The 17,126-nt window shown below is 41.1% G+C and overlaps 1 protein-coding gene across 6 annotated transcripts in view; it reads left to right on the top strand.

Moving 5' to 3' along the window:
• The window catches only part of rptor (regulatory associated protein of MTOR, complex 1), a 128,564-nt gene that overhangs the window by 59,720 nt on the left and 51,718 nt on the right, over positions 1 to 17,126 (top strand). For all 6 annotated transcript variants that reach the window (XM_061830278.1, XM_061830276.1, XM_061830280.1 and 3 more), the window contains exons 14-20: positions 219 to 329; positions 1,317 to 1,391; positions 1,711 to 1,776; positions 5,730 to 5,921; positions 7,881 to 8,021; positions 10,134 to 10,254; positions 12,945 to 13,085. In XM_061830278.1, the coding sequence (XP_061686262.1) occupies positions 219 to 329; positions 1,317 to 1,391; positions 1,711 to 1,776; positions 5,730 to 5,921; positions 7,881 to 8,021; positions 10,134 to 10,254; positions 12,945 to 13,085 (847 nt within the window). The remainder of the gene's footprint in view (positions 1 to 218; positions 330 to 1,316; positions 1,392 to 1,710; positions 1,777 to 5,729; positions 5,922 to 7,880; positions 8,022 to 10,133; positions 10,255 to 12,944; positions 13,086 to 17,126) is intronic.

The raw sequence follows: 17,126 nt of genomic DNA, 5'->3' as shown, positions 1-17,126 counted from the left end.
ACGTGTTTGACAAAAAGACGGACGGCTATTAGACACAAGATGAACACTTGAGCTTTCAATTACAGGCACAACTTAGAAGATAGCACCTTTTGATTGAAACCACTCAGTTCTCATGTGGACAGAAATATAAAAAAATACTGCATCGTTTGTCCTGTGCCATGTTGCCTACAGGAATATTCAGTGAGGACAAAATTTTGAGTAAGTGTTTCCGTTTCCAGGCCCTGTCTGTTGGAATCTTTCCATATGTGTTGAAGCTGCTCCAGAGCTCAGCCAGAGAGCTACGGCCGCTGCTGGTTTTCATCTGGGCTAAAATCTTGGCAGTGGACAGTGTAAGTTGTGCACTCATACTTGTAGGTTTTGTGATGGAATTAACGTGTGTTGGTGGTTACCAGTACTCAGGACAAGGGAGGACTTTCATGTTTGCTTGAGGTATGTTCACATACTCTTAAAGCGATATAGGTCACAAAGAGACAACAAAATGTTATGGAGCCTAGAAAGCGAGTACAAGTGGTAGTGGTTGTGTGTAAACGTGCTACCATCCTGTTGAATATATGATCTGACCGGAGCAGTGATTTCCTACCTTTGTGAAGCCAAGGCACATACTTGACAAATGAAAAATCTCACAGAACACCAACAAACAGATATGTAACACACAAAAAAAAGGAGCTACATTAATTGTTGTATGTAGTGTGCCTCTTACTTACCTTAATAGAAGACCATTAATTTGTTCTTTCTGTCACTATGCCTCTCTAGCAAAAGTAGATGCACAAGGATACATTATTCATTGTATATAGATTTTTTTGGCACTCTTAAGTACACAACTATGTACAGCAAATGAACAGGTAATTAAAAATAGACTCATTGCTACACCTTGTGATCGGATTGGTGATTGGTTGTTTTTTTAAACTCACTGATCACTTTCAGTCACTCAGGCAACCAACGCTTCTGTAGGACTCCCACCCACTGTCATGCCAATTGCGATAGCGGGTAAACCTAAACTTTTTGATATTCTGCTGTTGATGATTTGACTACAGTTTTCTGATATGGTAATATCATGTATTATATAATATCTGATATCTGCCTAGTATCGTTCCACCTCCTGATTCATGGTCCACACAAAGTTTCTCTTCCCTGGACAACATTGATCTTGCTTGTATAAGAATTGAGTGGGGTACAAAAAAATATCTAAATTGTGTGGTTTTGTTGTATCATTGTGTCCACGTGGTACACTGAAAATTGCTCATTAAAGTTCAACCTGTGAAAATGAAAATCTTAACTTCTTCCCCCCCTCTTTTCCCTTCTCGACTTGTTTGAAGTCCTGTCAAGCTGACCTGGTCAAAGACAACGGTCATAAGTACTTCCTCTCTGTGCTGGCTGACAGCTACATGCCAGTAAGTATTTTCATAATCTCTACTATGGAGCGGCAATTTATGAATATATATACTGTATACCAGGGAACGTATGGGCTCGCGAGCCATACCTGGTTCTTTTGATGGTTTCATATGGCTCACAGAACCCTCATAACGACATACTGTACATGTGATTCTGCCGTGCAGGCAACGCAAATGACGCAGTGAGTGAGTGAGTGTGTGTGTGTGTGTGTGTGTGTGTGTGTGTCTACATAAACACACACACACACACACACACACTGACTCTATCCAAACAGTATACTGTATATCTACTGTATATATGTATTTTTTTACTTTCTAGGCTGAGCATCGGACCATGGCTGTCTTCATATTGGCTGTTATTGTAAACAGCTACAGCACAGGACAGGTATGAATGCATTCTTCAAGATGGCGCCCAAATGAGTGGTCCGATTACTGTCTGTTTTTGTGTTTCTCGTTCGTCTTTGGAGAGATTTCGCGACATACATCAGGGGATACTTTTTAAACATTTAGACACAGGGAGTCTACTCCAGACTTTCTTTCACCACCTTTCACAAATCCGCTCAGTTTTTTTTTTCTCGGAGGTAATCACTCACTGAAGTAGTCTTGAGACTGCATGATTTGCATCTGCTGTTGAGCAAAACTGGCCACTTGTGCCAAGAGTAACTGGATCTTCACTGCCTCGTTAGTGATATCATATAGTAGCTTACATAGATGCCAAAACACATGCTAGCATGCATGCTAATAACAACCAGTGTTTAAGTGTACTTCATTGGACCAGTCACAGAACGTCATTTACAGATTTTGGAACTCGGCATGCACATAAGATGAGCCACACTATAAAGCGCCCGATCTATTCAGGAGAGAATTTAAGACTTCTCACTGCACCTTAAGGTCGTGAAAATACAATACATTATGAAAAAAAAACTTTGACAGCAAAACTGCAAATATGATGGGGTGTGAACGATGAACTGCGAATGGGCAAGAGCACACTGTACAATGATTTGCAAATCATGTTCAACGTATATTTAATTGAATACACTATTAAGACTTCTTGAACTGTCACCATATCGTGGTGGAGGGGTGTGTGTGTCCAATGATCTTAGGAGCTAAATTGTCTGGGGCTTCACTCCGCCTCCCAGGGTCACTCATAACAAACAAATCCTTGATGAGGGACCAGACAAAGTACGTCCCTAAGACCCCTATCTTCTTCTTTTCCTTTCGGCTTGTCCCGTTAGGGGTCGCCACAGCATGCCATCTTTTTCCATCTAAGCCTTTCTCGTGCATCTTCCTCTCTAACACCCACTGTCCTCATGTCCTCCCTCACAACATCCATCAACCTTTTCTTTGATCTTTCTGTCACTCTTTTGCCTGGGAGCTCCAGCCTCAGCACCTTTCTACCAATATACTCACTCTCTCGCTTCTGAACATGTCTGCTCTCTCTAACCTTGTCTCCAAAACATCCAACTTTGGCTGTCCCTCTAATGACCCTAATGTCCCTAAGACCATTTTGACATATAAAATAATTTGATGTAGGTTTCGCTTACCTGGACCCGGGTCACCGGAGCTCCCCTCTGGAGCCAGATCTGGAGGTGGAGCTTGAAGTCAAACGCCGTGTGGCCGGGCGTGCACTCATGGGGCCCGTCCGGGCAGAGCCCAAAAGGGTAACGTAAGTCATCCTTCCCATGAGCTCACCACCTGTGGAAGGCCCCATACTGGTCGGGTGCACTGTGAGCTAGGCGGTGGCCAAAGACGCCGACCTTGGCAATCTTATCCAAGGCTACAGAAACTTTCTCTTGAGATGTGGAAATTCAACTATCTGACAGGAAAGGAGCCTGAGAAAGTGTGTGATGTCGAGAAGTTCCGAGCAGATACAGTCGTGCTCACTTCCACACACGGCCTGGGCCCTGTTACCAGTCCTCTTGACAGGGGTTGGACTCTCTTCCACTCTGGAGTTGCCCACAGTGAGAGGCGCTAGGCAGTTATGGGTATACTTATTGCCCCCCGGCTTGGCCTATGTAGATTGGGGTTCATCCCTGTTGAAGTGAGGAGCCTCCCTCCGCCTTTGGGTGGGGAGGATGCGTGATTTTTAGTGCTCGACTGTGCAGATTTGCGAGTGTGATGACGTGCGGGCAAGTCCGCGTCTGTCAAATCACAGTGACTGTGCACTTGTCATCTTGACACCCAGGTCTGCGTTGTTTGGATGGCAGCGTGTTTGTCCAGTTTTAAGTTGAACTTACGAATGTAGCGCAAAACTTTATACACTGATATTGGTTTTCTGAAGTCATTCCCATTTGGTGACATATTTTTCTTTTTGATGTTGGTTTTTGATTTCGTGCCGCTTGAGGGATCAAAGGTCACGGGTGTTCAATGTTGGTTTTCACCCTTGCCGCTTACATGCAGTGATGTCTCCAGATTCTCTGAACTTTTTATGATATTACGAACCGTACATGATAAAATTCCTAAATTCCTTGCAATTGTACGTTGAGGAACATTGTCCTTAAACTGTCTCACCCAACTATTCACAAAGAGGTGAACCTCCCCCCCATCAAATCAGGCAAGATGCTTTGATGCCCAATCAGGCACCTCCCTGTTCCAAACAGGTGTTTGATGAGCATTCCTCAACTTTCTCAGTCTTTTTTGTCACTTGTTTTTTTTTTCTTTTTTTTTGGAATGTATTGCAGCCATAAAAGTCTATTAATGATCGTTTGCTAGGAAAAAAAAAAGTTTAGCATTTTGAACCTGAAATATCTTGGCTATGTAGAGTATTGAATTAAATATAGGTTGAACATGATTTGCAAATCATTGTATTCTGTTTTTGTTTAACACAAAGTTTCAACTTCTTTGGAATTAGGTTTGTAAATTCAAGCTATCCTGCTCCTAAATTAATTTAAATCCATTGTTCATAAAAAGGTAGACTATAGAAAATGTATAAACATATGCATGGCTGTTGTGCTTTCCATTTTTTTGTAAATGTTTTTGTTATGGCTTCTTTTAAAATTCTATAAAAGTAATGACCTGTTTTGTCAGCCACTGCTTCTTGCTGACAAACTTCAGTTTCACAGTAACATTTTGCAGATATAACTGGAGTCAATATTTATACAAAAACACGATATACAATTTATGCAGGTCTATTAATCAACGTGCATGGTCAGTTACAAATATTCCACCATTAAACTCTTTTTCTGTCTGTCTTCTGCTTTCTGCTGTTATTTTTGTCTAGTTTGGAATTTTAATTTACTCATTCATCTCCCTGATGACTTTTTCTTTCATCAACTTGCAAAACCTGTCTGAGAGAACTCTGTGCATAAATGTGATAAATCAGAGTGTGAGCACATGCTAAGAAACACCAATTTTCCTCCATATTCCTGTGTATTCAATTCCCTTACCTCTCTCCCAGGCCTGTAAATAATAGATGATCTCCAGCACAACAGTGAGACTCTGCCCGCTTCATAGCACCATTATTCCTCGTTCTTATTTTCAACAACTGTACTCACAACTGCAGTGTCGCCATTGCCAACGTCACTGATAACGCCTAAATATTCAGCTGGGATATGGGAATGGGAACAATAGAACAATCCATAAATTATGTGGAACGGGGACAGCGGCTAAGAAAGTCTTTTTAAATTTTCATCATTTTTGTCAAGTGTCACTGAAGGCTTTACCTCATGCAATGGATGCACACCTACTTGGGCCTTTCCGGGATGTAATATGTATGTTGTAGTGTTTTGAATTTACATGTTCAATCTCGAAGAACTTGATTAAACATCACAGGAAATGGGGTATTTCCAATCGGAATCATCAGACAAGACCAACATGAGGGTAAATGAGGACTCTAAACCAAACGTTTCTGTAGCTTTCATCGGAAAAGCAATGTAGAAAAGACCAATAATTATTAATTCTGTGTAGTGTGTACATAAGGAAACCCATTAAAGCCACCCTCTGAGCTGCATGTTTTAGTATTTGAAAGAAGATAAAGAAACAGACATGAAAGGAGGGATCACGGTTTAAACTTTTTTCAAGGTTTTTTTGAGGGGGGGTCAGGGGGGAGTTTTCGTCTTTGCTATCTGACGTAAGATGACCTTGCCATGACAGGTCCCAATTACCTTTTTTTCGGTGAGAAGAGGTTCTTCTTGGTTCAGTCCTAACTTTGATTTCTGCAAAGCTCATAAACCTTTTGTTTTGAGACAGTGCAAGTCTGGAGGGGAGTGTTGACTTACTGACTATTGAGTTGAAATACTCCAAGCTTGGAATTTTGTGTGCTTTTTAGGAATCACTAAGCCAGTGAATGTTTCATACTATAATCAGTCTGTATTCTTCTCTCTGCCCTCTGCTCACCAGGAAGCCTGTTTGCAGGGTAACCTAATAGCAAACTGCCTGGAGCAGCTTTCGGACCCCCACCCACTGCTTCGCCAGTGGGTAGCCATATGCCTGGGTCGCATCTGGCAGAACTTTGACCCGGCCCGCTGGTGTGGCGTTCGTGATAGTGCACACGAGAAGCTATATAGCTTGTTATCTGATCCAATCCCTGAGGTAAGAAGTTTATGATCGTGTACACACACATTTGAAACTGTATCAGAAGTTGGAAATGAGAAATTTGACGTTAGGACTTAAAAGTACAGTTTCCATTTGGTTGATTAAAAAAAAAAAAAAAGAGAGAGAGATACATCACCGTAATCTGACTATGTGATGAAATGACAAGTTAAGGCGTCCACTCGCAAAGATGGTTATAGCTTGAGACAAACAAATGGCCGTTCACTGGCTAAATATATGAGTCTACCCTGAAAGATAACAAAAGCACAAGTGTTATGAACGCCCATCTGAAAAAAGCACCTGCTTACGCTAGCTGCCAAGTATTGTCCCTTCAGCTGTTAGCAAATTCACCAAACAGCCTCCTGTTACAGTAAAAGTGAATAATGTCACAAAAGAAAACATCCAACTAGGATTTCTGTCGACTGGTAGCCTTGATCCCACAGAAAGAAGCACACTCACAATCTTCCTCCTCCTCTTTCCACTCACCCCACTGCCTGACTCACCTATTCATTCACAAGTCATAGATGCCCTGCAGGTCTCACGGGCGGATCTTAAAATCTTGCAACCATCCACGTAACACAACTCCAGATTTCCTACACTACATTATTGGAAAGCATTCGCTCCTGGAAGCTTATTATATACAAAAAAAATTATACTTTTATTAAATATTTTAGTGAGGCGCGAGCTTGCTGGAGTGTTACGTGACAATCAGCACCTTAAGATCACGAACAAAAAATGTGGTTGCTGAGCCCTATAACAGAGTTTTTTTTTAAATATAAAAGATCTATATGTATTTGACATATGCACATATGTCTTCATTATGCATTCTATGCAAACAGTATTAGAACAGTGTGGCCAATATCTTTATTTTAGTAGATCCGTCTACAGACTGAAAAAATTTTAAAGTCATTGAAGAGATACCTTTCTGTCCAGGCCAATTTTATTCGTTTAATTAAAATTTTCTTGGACCACCAAAAACACCCTGAGTTTCATTGATTTAATTTTCAGTGAACAAGTAACAATTATTTTAATTTTTTTACACACACCCCCAAAAAATTAAAATACAAACAAATAAAGAATGGAATGGTAAAGAATATTGATCATGGCACAAATAGAAAATGGCCTTCAAAACAAGATGAAAATTTCATATTTGAACCTTCATGTTTTCTTGTTCCAACAGCTTCAACATGTACTTACAATGTGTAATGTAAGACTTGTTAAGTCAGACAAGAAGAAAAACATTTTAATTTCTAGCAGATTTTAGGCACTTTGGAAGGTCATGATTTTTGCAACAGCACAGAATCAGAAAAAGAAAGTATGCCCTGAAATTCACCGAGATCTTTGCATAGACATGCATGCATAGTACATCTTACAGCAATATGTACTGATAACTGCTCTGACTCGAGACCTCAAGGTGTCTTATATTTGCTACAATATCTTATCTTAAGCACATTTCTGTCATGCGTAATCTACTCAAGGGAGTTGTTATCCTTGAATTAAGAACAAAACCTTTTATCTCAAATTTCACACTATGCAATCTTGTGACACTGCATCTTACAATATTTAAATCATTCCAAGTTCATTTATACAGTGCAAAATGTAAACGATGCAACATAAAAGTTGTCATTACCATAACAAACAACATCATCAAATAACTTGTGATGTAATGTTGGTTGGTCTGGAACCTCATTCCAATCAAATGCCATCCAAAGCACACAAAATTTAGATAAAGCATTCAATTAAGCAGATAGAGTTCAACTACTATAATTGACTTTACAAAAAAATCGTAAGCCTGGATTATACATATTTTGTTTTTCAGTGCAATGGGCTCAACCATTGCCTCAAATGACTTTGACTTGGTGCTTAATGTTAATACAACAGATTACTGAGGCAGTGCTTCGAAACTAATCAAAGGGAGTGTGAGTTGAAGGCTCTGAATCAGTAATTGTGTTGCTTCAGGTGAGGTGCGCTGCTGTCTTTGCCCTCGGTACCTTTGTGGGAAACTCAGCTGAGAGGACGGACCACTCGACCACCATCGACCACAATGTTGCCATGATGCTTGCCCAACTCATCAACGACGGCAGCCCTGTGGTCCGCAAGGTCAACTCGACTGTACAAGCACGCACGCGTGTGCACACACAAACACACACACACAATCTGAATGCATCAAATTTAAAATTGTTCTATATTTCAAATAGTCTTACTTGACTTTGAAATTTAAGTCATACATACAGTACATGGATACCGTGCACACCTATATCACCACTAAGAGATATACCTAACCTAATAATAATAATCACGATATATGTCATAATATTGACACACTTTAGTAGTACACACATAGCAAAGAGCTCCAAAATAATAATAAAAAGCCTAATCTTCAAACCCAATCCCAATGAAGCTGGGAAGGGTGGCAAAAAAACTGAGAAAGTTGACGAATGCTCATCAAACACCTGCTTGGAACATCCCACGGGTGAAAAGGCTAATTGGGAACAGGTGGGTGCCATGATTGGGTCTAAAAGGAGCTTCCTTGAATTGCTCAGTCATTTACAAGCAAAGATGAGGCGAGCTTCACCTCTTTGTGAACAAGTGTGTGAGGAAAATAGTCAAACAATTTAAGGACAATGTTCCTTAACGTACAATTACAAGGAATTTCAGGATTACATCATCTATGGTCTATAATATCATCAAAATGTTCAGAGAATCTGGAGAAAGGGTTAGGGTTAGGGTTGGAGTATCAACATTGAATGCCCGTGACCTTCAGCCTAACCCTCAGGCGGTACTGCATCAAAAATGACATCAATTTGGAAAGGAGATCACCACAAGGGCTCAGGAAAACATCACAGTTCGGGGCTACATCCGTAAGAACAACTTAAAACGCTACGATGCAAAGCTAAAGCCATTTACCAACAACATATAGAAACGCCGCCGGCTTCTCCTGACCCGAGCTCATCTAAGATAGACTCATGAAAAGTGGAAAAGTGTTCTGTGGTACGAGAATCTACATTTCACATAGATTTTGAAAATTGTGCATGATGAGTCCTATGGCCAAACTGAACACTTCCAAAACTTTTCGTTGTACAAAGAATATTTGTCTTATTCATCATCAGCTGGTCTAAAGTCATAAATGCACAGCCATGAATCTAATGTAATAAGATGTTACGAAAACCCTAACCCAACTAGGTCTCCTTTTAACTGCATATAATGTGAAACGCCATTATGAACAAAAATGTTTTAGAACAAACAAAACCTCTAAAATTATTCAGTTAAGATTTTTTTTTAACTGTAAATGGAAAATTAACTCAAGAGAACCCATGGGATCACATACGACCCAGTGTAATTAAGGGCCCACTGTATAAACAACGCACCAGAGGTACTCTTTTTACCGTTAAAGCCCATGATCTCATATGTGTCCACCTGACAGTGACTGCTGGTGAGGACTACCCTCTCCATGTTTCAGAGGGAGCCCTCTTCCAAAACCGGAAGTAAATTTGTACATTTTTCCAAATGTAATGTTTTTGTGTTCCTTTGATGCTTATTGATTAATTTAGTTAGTCCATAAAATTTTAAGAGGATTTCGATGTCTTGGGTTCTCCAGGGTTAAACTGCAAATGTAAAAGTTTGAGACTTCACTATTGTCAAAATGTCAAAAAGAAAAGGGGTGACTCAACCTTTACTTTTCATAGGTTCAGCACTTTAATTCGACATGTATAACTTTCGTTTTTTATTTACTTGCTCTTATAGTGAAATGCAGCCTTAGTTTTTAGTAAATGAGAGAAAATGACATAGTTGTGCTCATCGAGTATGTTTGATTGTAAAGGCAGAGTTTGTAACATTCACAAGTCTTTATTACAGTCCAAAACATTGATTCTATCGTTGATTTTGAAAGTTTTTGTGAGAATATATTGTTATAAAAAAGTTGCTATCACGGCAGGCCTAAACAAAATGTATTGATGAAGCAAAAACATTGGAGAATGCAAAAATATTGTACAAACCATATTAAAAATTAAAGAGTAATAACTGTAACATAATGGAACCGGGAAGAGAGAATCACGATGTTGCAGAGGATAACTACATCTGCATTCCGTGATAATTTGCAGATTCATTGCTCAGCGGCTGAGACTCATTGTTTCCATGACATGCTTTCCGGGACTCGCATAGTCTCAATTGTAAAGTGATTGATGCATTTATGTATTGTATTTTTGTTTGCAGGAGTTAGTGGTAGCATTGAGTCATCTGGTGGTCCAATATGAAAGCAACTTCTGTACCGTTGCCCTTCAGTTCATAGAGGAAGAGAAAAATTATACGGTGCCGTCACCAGCCAATACTTCAGGTACTAGTAACACCATTCAAGTACATTTTTGGCACAGTCCAGCAGTGTACTGGCTATGTTCGTTTTATGCGTGCTTCTCAATGGAACTGACATTGGCACTAACATTATATTTATGGGTTTCCGGCCATGTTTATGGTGATAAGCTTTGGTGTGCTCTTCGACTGGAACCATTCTCAATTTAGGGTAGGGCTGCTGTTCTCTTTAGAACAATCCAAAGCGTTTTACCCTATAGCCATCCCCAATATTATTCTAAAATAGACATCCAAGCGGTCGCCATATTGGCTGCATCTAGAGCCCGTGTCACCCCGGACATTTGCCATTGAAAACACGCTGTGGCCCCTACTATGTGACACGCCCCTTCAGACACTGAAGCTCTTTTTGAAGAAGAGAACATCTCACAACCGAGTAAAGTGACCGGGGCAATATTACCCTATCGTTTCAAGCCATATTTAGATGATATGCGGATCACTTCTAAATAACAACAGACTCCCAGACAGTATGTCCGAGCCAGCCTGGCCGAAGCCGTGCTCGTCCGCGAGGCACGGCTCCGGCGGCGGCTCGTCCGCCCACCTACTATGGGACACGGAAGCTCTTTTCAAAGAAGAGAACATCTTACAATCGAGTGAAGTGTCCGGGGCAATATTACCCAATTGTTTCAAGCCATATTGAGATGATATGCAGATCACGGCCAAAACGAATGCAGCCAAACGACCTCCCCATCCGATCCACCGCCGTGTGGCATAGATAGCCACCCCGGCCAAAGCCGTTGATCTGCAAGCACAGCGCTGATGGGCACATTGACACATTTAGCACTTTTGACTTACGGATGCGATCTTTTGTTAGGTTCTGAAAGCTTTACGTCTCCACCCCCAACTATTTTTTTAGTAGCTTTATACACCTACCTGTCATTTGCAAACTAAGAAGCTCTCATCCTTTGCACCCATGCAATCCATTTTCACGACAAACTGGGTCTTTTGGAAACTTATGAAGGGTAAATCCATCCTCCCGAGTGTTCGAGCAATATCCAGCAATGCAACGAGCCGGCATTTTAGCTAACACAAAGGAACAAAGAGCTACCTTCCCCCAGGTAAAACTAATAGAAACAAATGAGTCTGCTTGAGTACGCTACTGCCCTATACGTCACTTCCTGCTTCTTCTCAACAAACAAATCCCTCGACAGGATATTCATGGTCGGAGTGACAAAAAGACATGCATGTTAAAATCCTGTTTTGTGATGAAGAAAACAAATGGGTCCATACCGGCTGCCGTTTTTTCATTAATAACGTAATAAAAATCATGCATTTCATGACAGTGGCCCTTTAAGTGAGATCCAATACAAGAGCTGTGTAGTGTGGGGTTGCACTTTACTATAGACCCAAGTTAATAATAAGGTTATATTAATTATATATTCATTAAGACATGTATCTAAAATACACCAAAATGCCACATGAGAAGAAAAAAATATTCGAGGTATTTGTTTCCTCATCACAGCTATCTATATGTACTCAATTGCAAACTATGGTAATCCGCACAATGTCTCAAACAAAACTGAGCATTATCTTTATTCTGTTAGTATTCTTCGTAAAGCTTTGATTAATTACGATTACATGTTCAGGGGGACTTATTCCTGTGGTGTTCCATGCAACAATATATATAATTAATACATAATTGCTTACCACATGGTGATTCTTTGGTTTTAGTGTGTTCAAGAGACAAATGATGATGAATGTTAAAGAGCCCCCCCCCCTTCAGATTTTCTCAATGTGACACCGTTTGATTGCAGTCTTCCAGGCAGCCAGTGAGCCTGTACTCCTGTTGAAAAATTAAACTAGAGTGTAAAGCAAGTGTACAAAGTAGCATACCTGTTCATGTCATGAGAACAGATGACCTGTGGTGACGATCATCACTCAATTTAATAGTTTCTCCTGTTCTAGGAGCCAGTTGTGGGAGGAGGTTCATAACATTTAATGCATCTTTAATCGCATCACAATGTCCAGCAGTATGTCTAAGGTTGCAGAAGGAAAATCCTTTCCTCAAGGAAGTTTATAACATTTAATGCATCATTAGTCCCATCACAAAGTCCAGCAGCATGTCTAAGCTTGCAGAAGAAAGATCCTTTCCTTATTTCATTTAGCATCATCCCTAATGTTTGGTTTAGGGTGTACGATGACAGCCAACAAACCAAAGTTACTCATCTTACCGCATATTAGGTGACTTTCATCTCACCCACTCCACTGTGAATGTCTTCAGTCCGGGAAAAATTCCTGATACAACCTTACTCGATTTTCATCCTGTACTACAATTATAGTCAGAACTTTTTTTTTTTATTATTATGCCGAATGGCAACACCCCAATTTTCTTTTTTTGGTTTTCCTTTCCTAAAACTTTAGTATATCACAATCTATGACTCAGTTTTTTTTTTTTTTTTGTCTCAGGCAATTTTTCTTTCCACAATAGGTTTAGGGTTTACAGAGAACAAAAGGGGTTTGGAAGCTAATTTTTCTAGCTCATAATGCTGATCATAACTAAGTTGTAGTAAGTAACTTAAATTGAAACTTGCCTAACTTACATCCAAATGGTCACACAATGTTGTTGTCATGTTATTTCTGTTAATGAACTAAAGTATTGGTTGTCTGTAAAGACAAGAAAAGTTCTCCCTTGTTTTTCTATTCACATGCATTTCCTTCCAGAGCCTGGTAACTTGACTCCAGTAAGGGACAGCCCAGCCATCCCACGTCTCCGATCTGTTAACTCCTACACCAACATTCGTGCCGTTACCACTGCCCGCAACCTGAACAAAAGCCTACAGAACCTCAACCTCAGTGAAGAAGGTAGGAGTGACAGATTGCTTGCAGAAAAAAAGAAAACTTCCAGTTCAGGAAAGAGAGCTATTTCAGTAAGTGCAGGCTTTTAAATGTATCTGCTGTTGGATCAACAACATTATCAAGATTAGTCAAGTAACTAAAACAAATGAATCCAGAGAGGTGAGGGTAGAATCCTTTCCTACCAATAGTGTTTGCAAAATAGAAGACGATAGACCAGTGGTCGGGAACATATGGCTCGCGAGCATACCTGGCTCTTTTGGTGGTTGCATATGACTTGCGGAGCCCTCATAAAGACATACTATACATGTCATTTCTGTCCTGCAGAGAAGTTGTCATAGTGGGATTGCCGTAGTTAGGTGTGGGAGGCAATGCAAATTACGTAAAGACAGTTTGGCCTCGTGGGTTTGCTGTAGTTTTTGCGTGGTAGTCTATGTCCAGAGGTGCAGAAGAGTGTAACGCTGATCGTGTCAGAACAACTAATTATGGGAACACTTTTGACAAAGTTCGCTTAAAGAAAAAAATATAAGGATTACCAAAGTTTTCAACAATTATGGACAGCCATTGTGGACAGGGAGGGTTCTGCTGTGTGTTTAAATTCACAGATGGGGAGTATGCCAAAGTATTTGTACTCGAAGTTGCCAATACACATTTTCCCAATAAAAAGAAGATAATCAAACGAATAAAAGACACGGCTTTGTCGGCAAGAACTGTTCACCATCGTACCGGCATGATGGCAATTCAAATTTAATTACATTCACGATGAATGGATGGAAGTCTCACCGCTTGCGTGAAGCTTAATCTCACAATGTATGAACTCCAAAGCCATCAGCAAGACCATGCAGCACGAGCTGTCTCATTAATGGTGAGAAGTACTTTTGTCATCATTGGTGAGCAACATTGTAATAATGTTATTTAAAATAATTCAGAGACTTATTGTACTCCAAAAGTGTTGGTCTTACATAAATGGGCAAATACACGTATTTAGTTTTTAAAATACTGTATGGCTCTTTAGATATTACATTTTTAAATATTTGGCTTTCATGGCTCTCAGTCGAAAAGGTTCCCGACCCCTGCGATAGACCCTCCTTGAGCCGTCACCTATCATTTGGGATTTGTGTGTCCCAATGATCAAAGCAGCTAAATTGTCACCCATGACAACCAGATCTTTGGTGAGGGACCAGCCAAAGTATACTCAAAGACACTCAACAATGGTGATAAATATTTATCTCATTTTACCTTGCCTGGATGTGGGTCACTGGGGCCCCGCTCTAGAGCCTTATAACCATCCGCAATATTAGGTCCAATTAAGTGAGATCCAACACAAGAGCTGTCTAAGACATGGTTTGTTTATGAAAGTGGGGCTCGAAGGTGAGCACCCGGTGACCAGACCAGGCACAGCCCAAAAAGATAATGAGGGACATCCTTCTAATAGGTCACTTGCACAACTTCAGAGCAAGTGCATTGTGGGTAAGAATTTTTTGTGTGTCGGGCATTTTGGGAGGTTGTAAACAGTTCTTAAAAGTTTGTCTACATACCAGCATCGCGTTCATTGTATCTGCACTTTCTATGGCTTTTTCCAAGTATTTCGAAGATCTGTCGGCTGATCTCAAACCCTACTACAGGCAGAAAATCAGTTTATGTGAGGATCTGGACCCGTATAGTCTATCGAAGGCTATTTTTGCGACTGAAAAATGTTGGCCGAGAGTGGAATACCCCGACATTGTGAACTACTTGGTGCTTACAACAGCCTTACTAACCAACAGATGAAGGCCTACAAGTCCTTGGAGGCTTACAATTACTTTGTAAGCAGGTGGATTTAGAGTGTCTTCTGCAAAACATTGTCTGAAGAAAAGGTTTTAATTGTTGCCCGAGTAAGTAACTTGTCATCACCCAGGACAGAGTGCGTAACTCACTGTTGTTGTTGTTGTTGTTTCTGCTTAGCCATTATGTCCTTTTCAGGTCCGACAAATCGGACCGATTAGGGAAAGAGATCTTTGACAAATAAATATTACACCATCTTTTAAATTTATTTGAAGGAGTATCAAGTAATGTGATAATAATTAAAGTACTAACAAATTATAGCGTGAATGTCTGAATGTAGCCCTTATAGTAATACTAGCCCTAATACAACAGTAGCGGCTTTCTATTTGTTCACATTTGCCTTACTCAAATGTCAGCATATAGAAAGCCGCTACTGTTGTATTAGGGCTAGCGTGAATGATGCCCTGGTAGGTGGTAGGTGCTACATGCATACTCGTGTTGTTTTTAATATATATACGGTATATTTCCTTCTTAGAAATAATTTGACGTTTACAGACAGTAAACAGACAACAAACGCACAACACACATTCATACGTTTGTATCCTAAACTGTAGATGAAAAGCCTGTCACTGGCGGCCGATTTCGATCGGCGGCCGAGTTGGATGTACATGTACATGTAGACCTATCAAACACTGTTAGTCTTGTAATATAAAACACAGCAAACAACACATACATGTAAAAATAGCTGTAGGAGGATATGGTCCAAGTGCAATACTAGGCTTAAACTTACTGCTTATGAAGTGATCGCTGCAAACACGACTTGAAACTGTGGGACGAGTGAGATCTGCACGCGAGATATTACTGAGCCACTTCGCTTGCCGTTTGCTCGACATTTCTTCTGTTTGGGGTCCTTGGTGCGTAATTATTTTCGGAAATCGGAAAAACCGTCTGTTCCCTTCTTTGCTGAACTTGTTATACCAGCCAATAACACAACACGTGTGCACCATCGTCTCAGAAGTCAAAAAGCGTCTTATGTAATCTAATGTAACCAGCAAAATGAGACCTCCCAATGTGGCGGCCAGAAAAAATTCAAAACGGATGTGACGTCACCTGCAAGTCACCTATTGTCTCAACACATATTGGAGTAGCCCAAGGCGTCAGTTTAAATGAGAGTTGGGCAGTTGCCAAAAGCAGGGATCTTGGCGATCCGATCCCTTGCTATAGAAGCTGGCTGGAGAGATGTGCAAAGTCACTGGCAGTGAAGGAGCCTGAGCTGGAGTGGGAGGTTCAGAATTTCCAACTAGATATAGTTGGACTCCCCTGCCCACACAGCTTGGGCTCTAGTACCAGTCCTCTCAAGATGGGTTGAGCTCTATTCAAGTCTGAAGTTGTCCATGGTGAGAGGCCCCAAGCACGTGGGTATACTTATTGCCCCATGGCTCAGCGCCTGTACATTGGGATTCACCCCAGTGGACAAGAGGGTAGCATCCCTCCGCCTTCATTGTTTTAGGGGTTGCGGGGGGCGCATCCTGACAGTTGTTTGTGCATATGCACCAAACAGCAAGTTCAGAGTACCCACCCTTTTTGGAGACCTTAGAGGACATGCTGGAGAGCGCTCACGCTAGGGACTCCGCCGTTCTGCTGGGGATTCCAATGCTCACGTTGGCAATTACAGTAAGAACTGGAAGGGCGTGATGGAGATTGTTCTGTTATTGTACTTCTCTGCTCGGATTATGCATATCAAACACCATGTTCAAGCATAAGGCTGTCCATATATGTGCTTGTCACCAGGGTACTCAAAGCAGCAGTTCGATGATCGACTTTGTGGTCATATCAATGGACTTCCAGCCGCATCTCTTGGACACTTGGCCAAAGAGAGGGGCAGATCTATCAACTAATCATCACCTCGTGTATTGATCTCCGATGGTGGGGGAAGATGGCGGTCCAGTTTGCCAGGCCCATATGTGTTGTGAGGATCTGCTGGGAAGGTCTGGCAGAATCCCCTGTCAGTAGGACTTTCAACTCCCACCTTTGGAAGAACTTCATCCACATCCTGGGGCAGGCCGGGGACATTGAGTACAAGTTGACCATGTACAGTGCCTGCATTGCTGGGGCAGCTGACCGACGTTGTGGCCATAAGGCAGTCAGTGCCTATCATGGCAATGACCCCTGGACACTTTAGTGGACACCAGCGGTGAGGGATGCTGTCAAGCTGAAGAAGGAATCCTATTGGGTCTTCTTGGCCTTTGGTACTCCTGACGCAACTGATAGGTATCGTACTGGCCA

Source organism: Syngnathoides biaculeatus, chromosome 9 (genome assembly GCF_019802595.1).
Source record: "Syngnathoides biaculeatus isolate LvHL_M chromosome 9, ASM1980259v1, whole genome shotgun sequence".
Lineage (NCBI taxonomy): Eukaryota > Metazoa > Chordata > Actinopteri > Syngnathiformes > Syngnathidae > Syngnathoides > Syngnathoides biaculeatus.
Note: the sequence above shows the minus strand (reverse complement) of the source record. Positions and strands in the feature narration are given on the sequence as shown.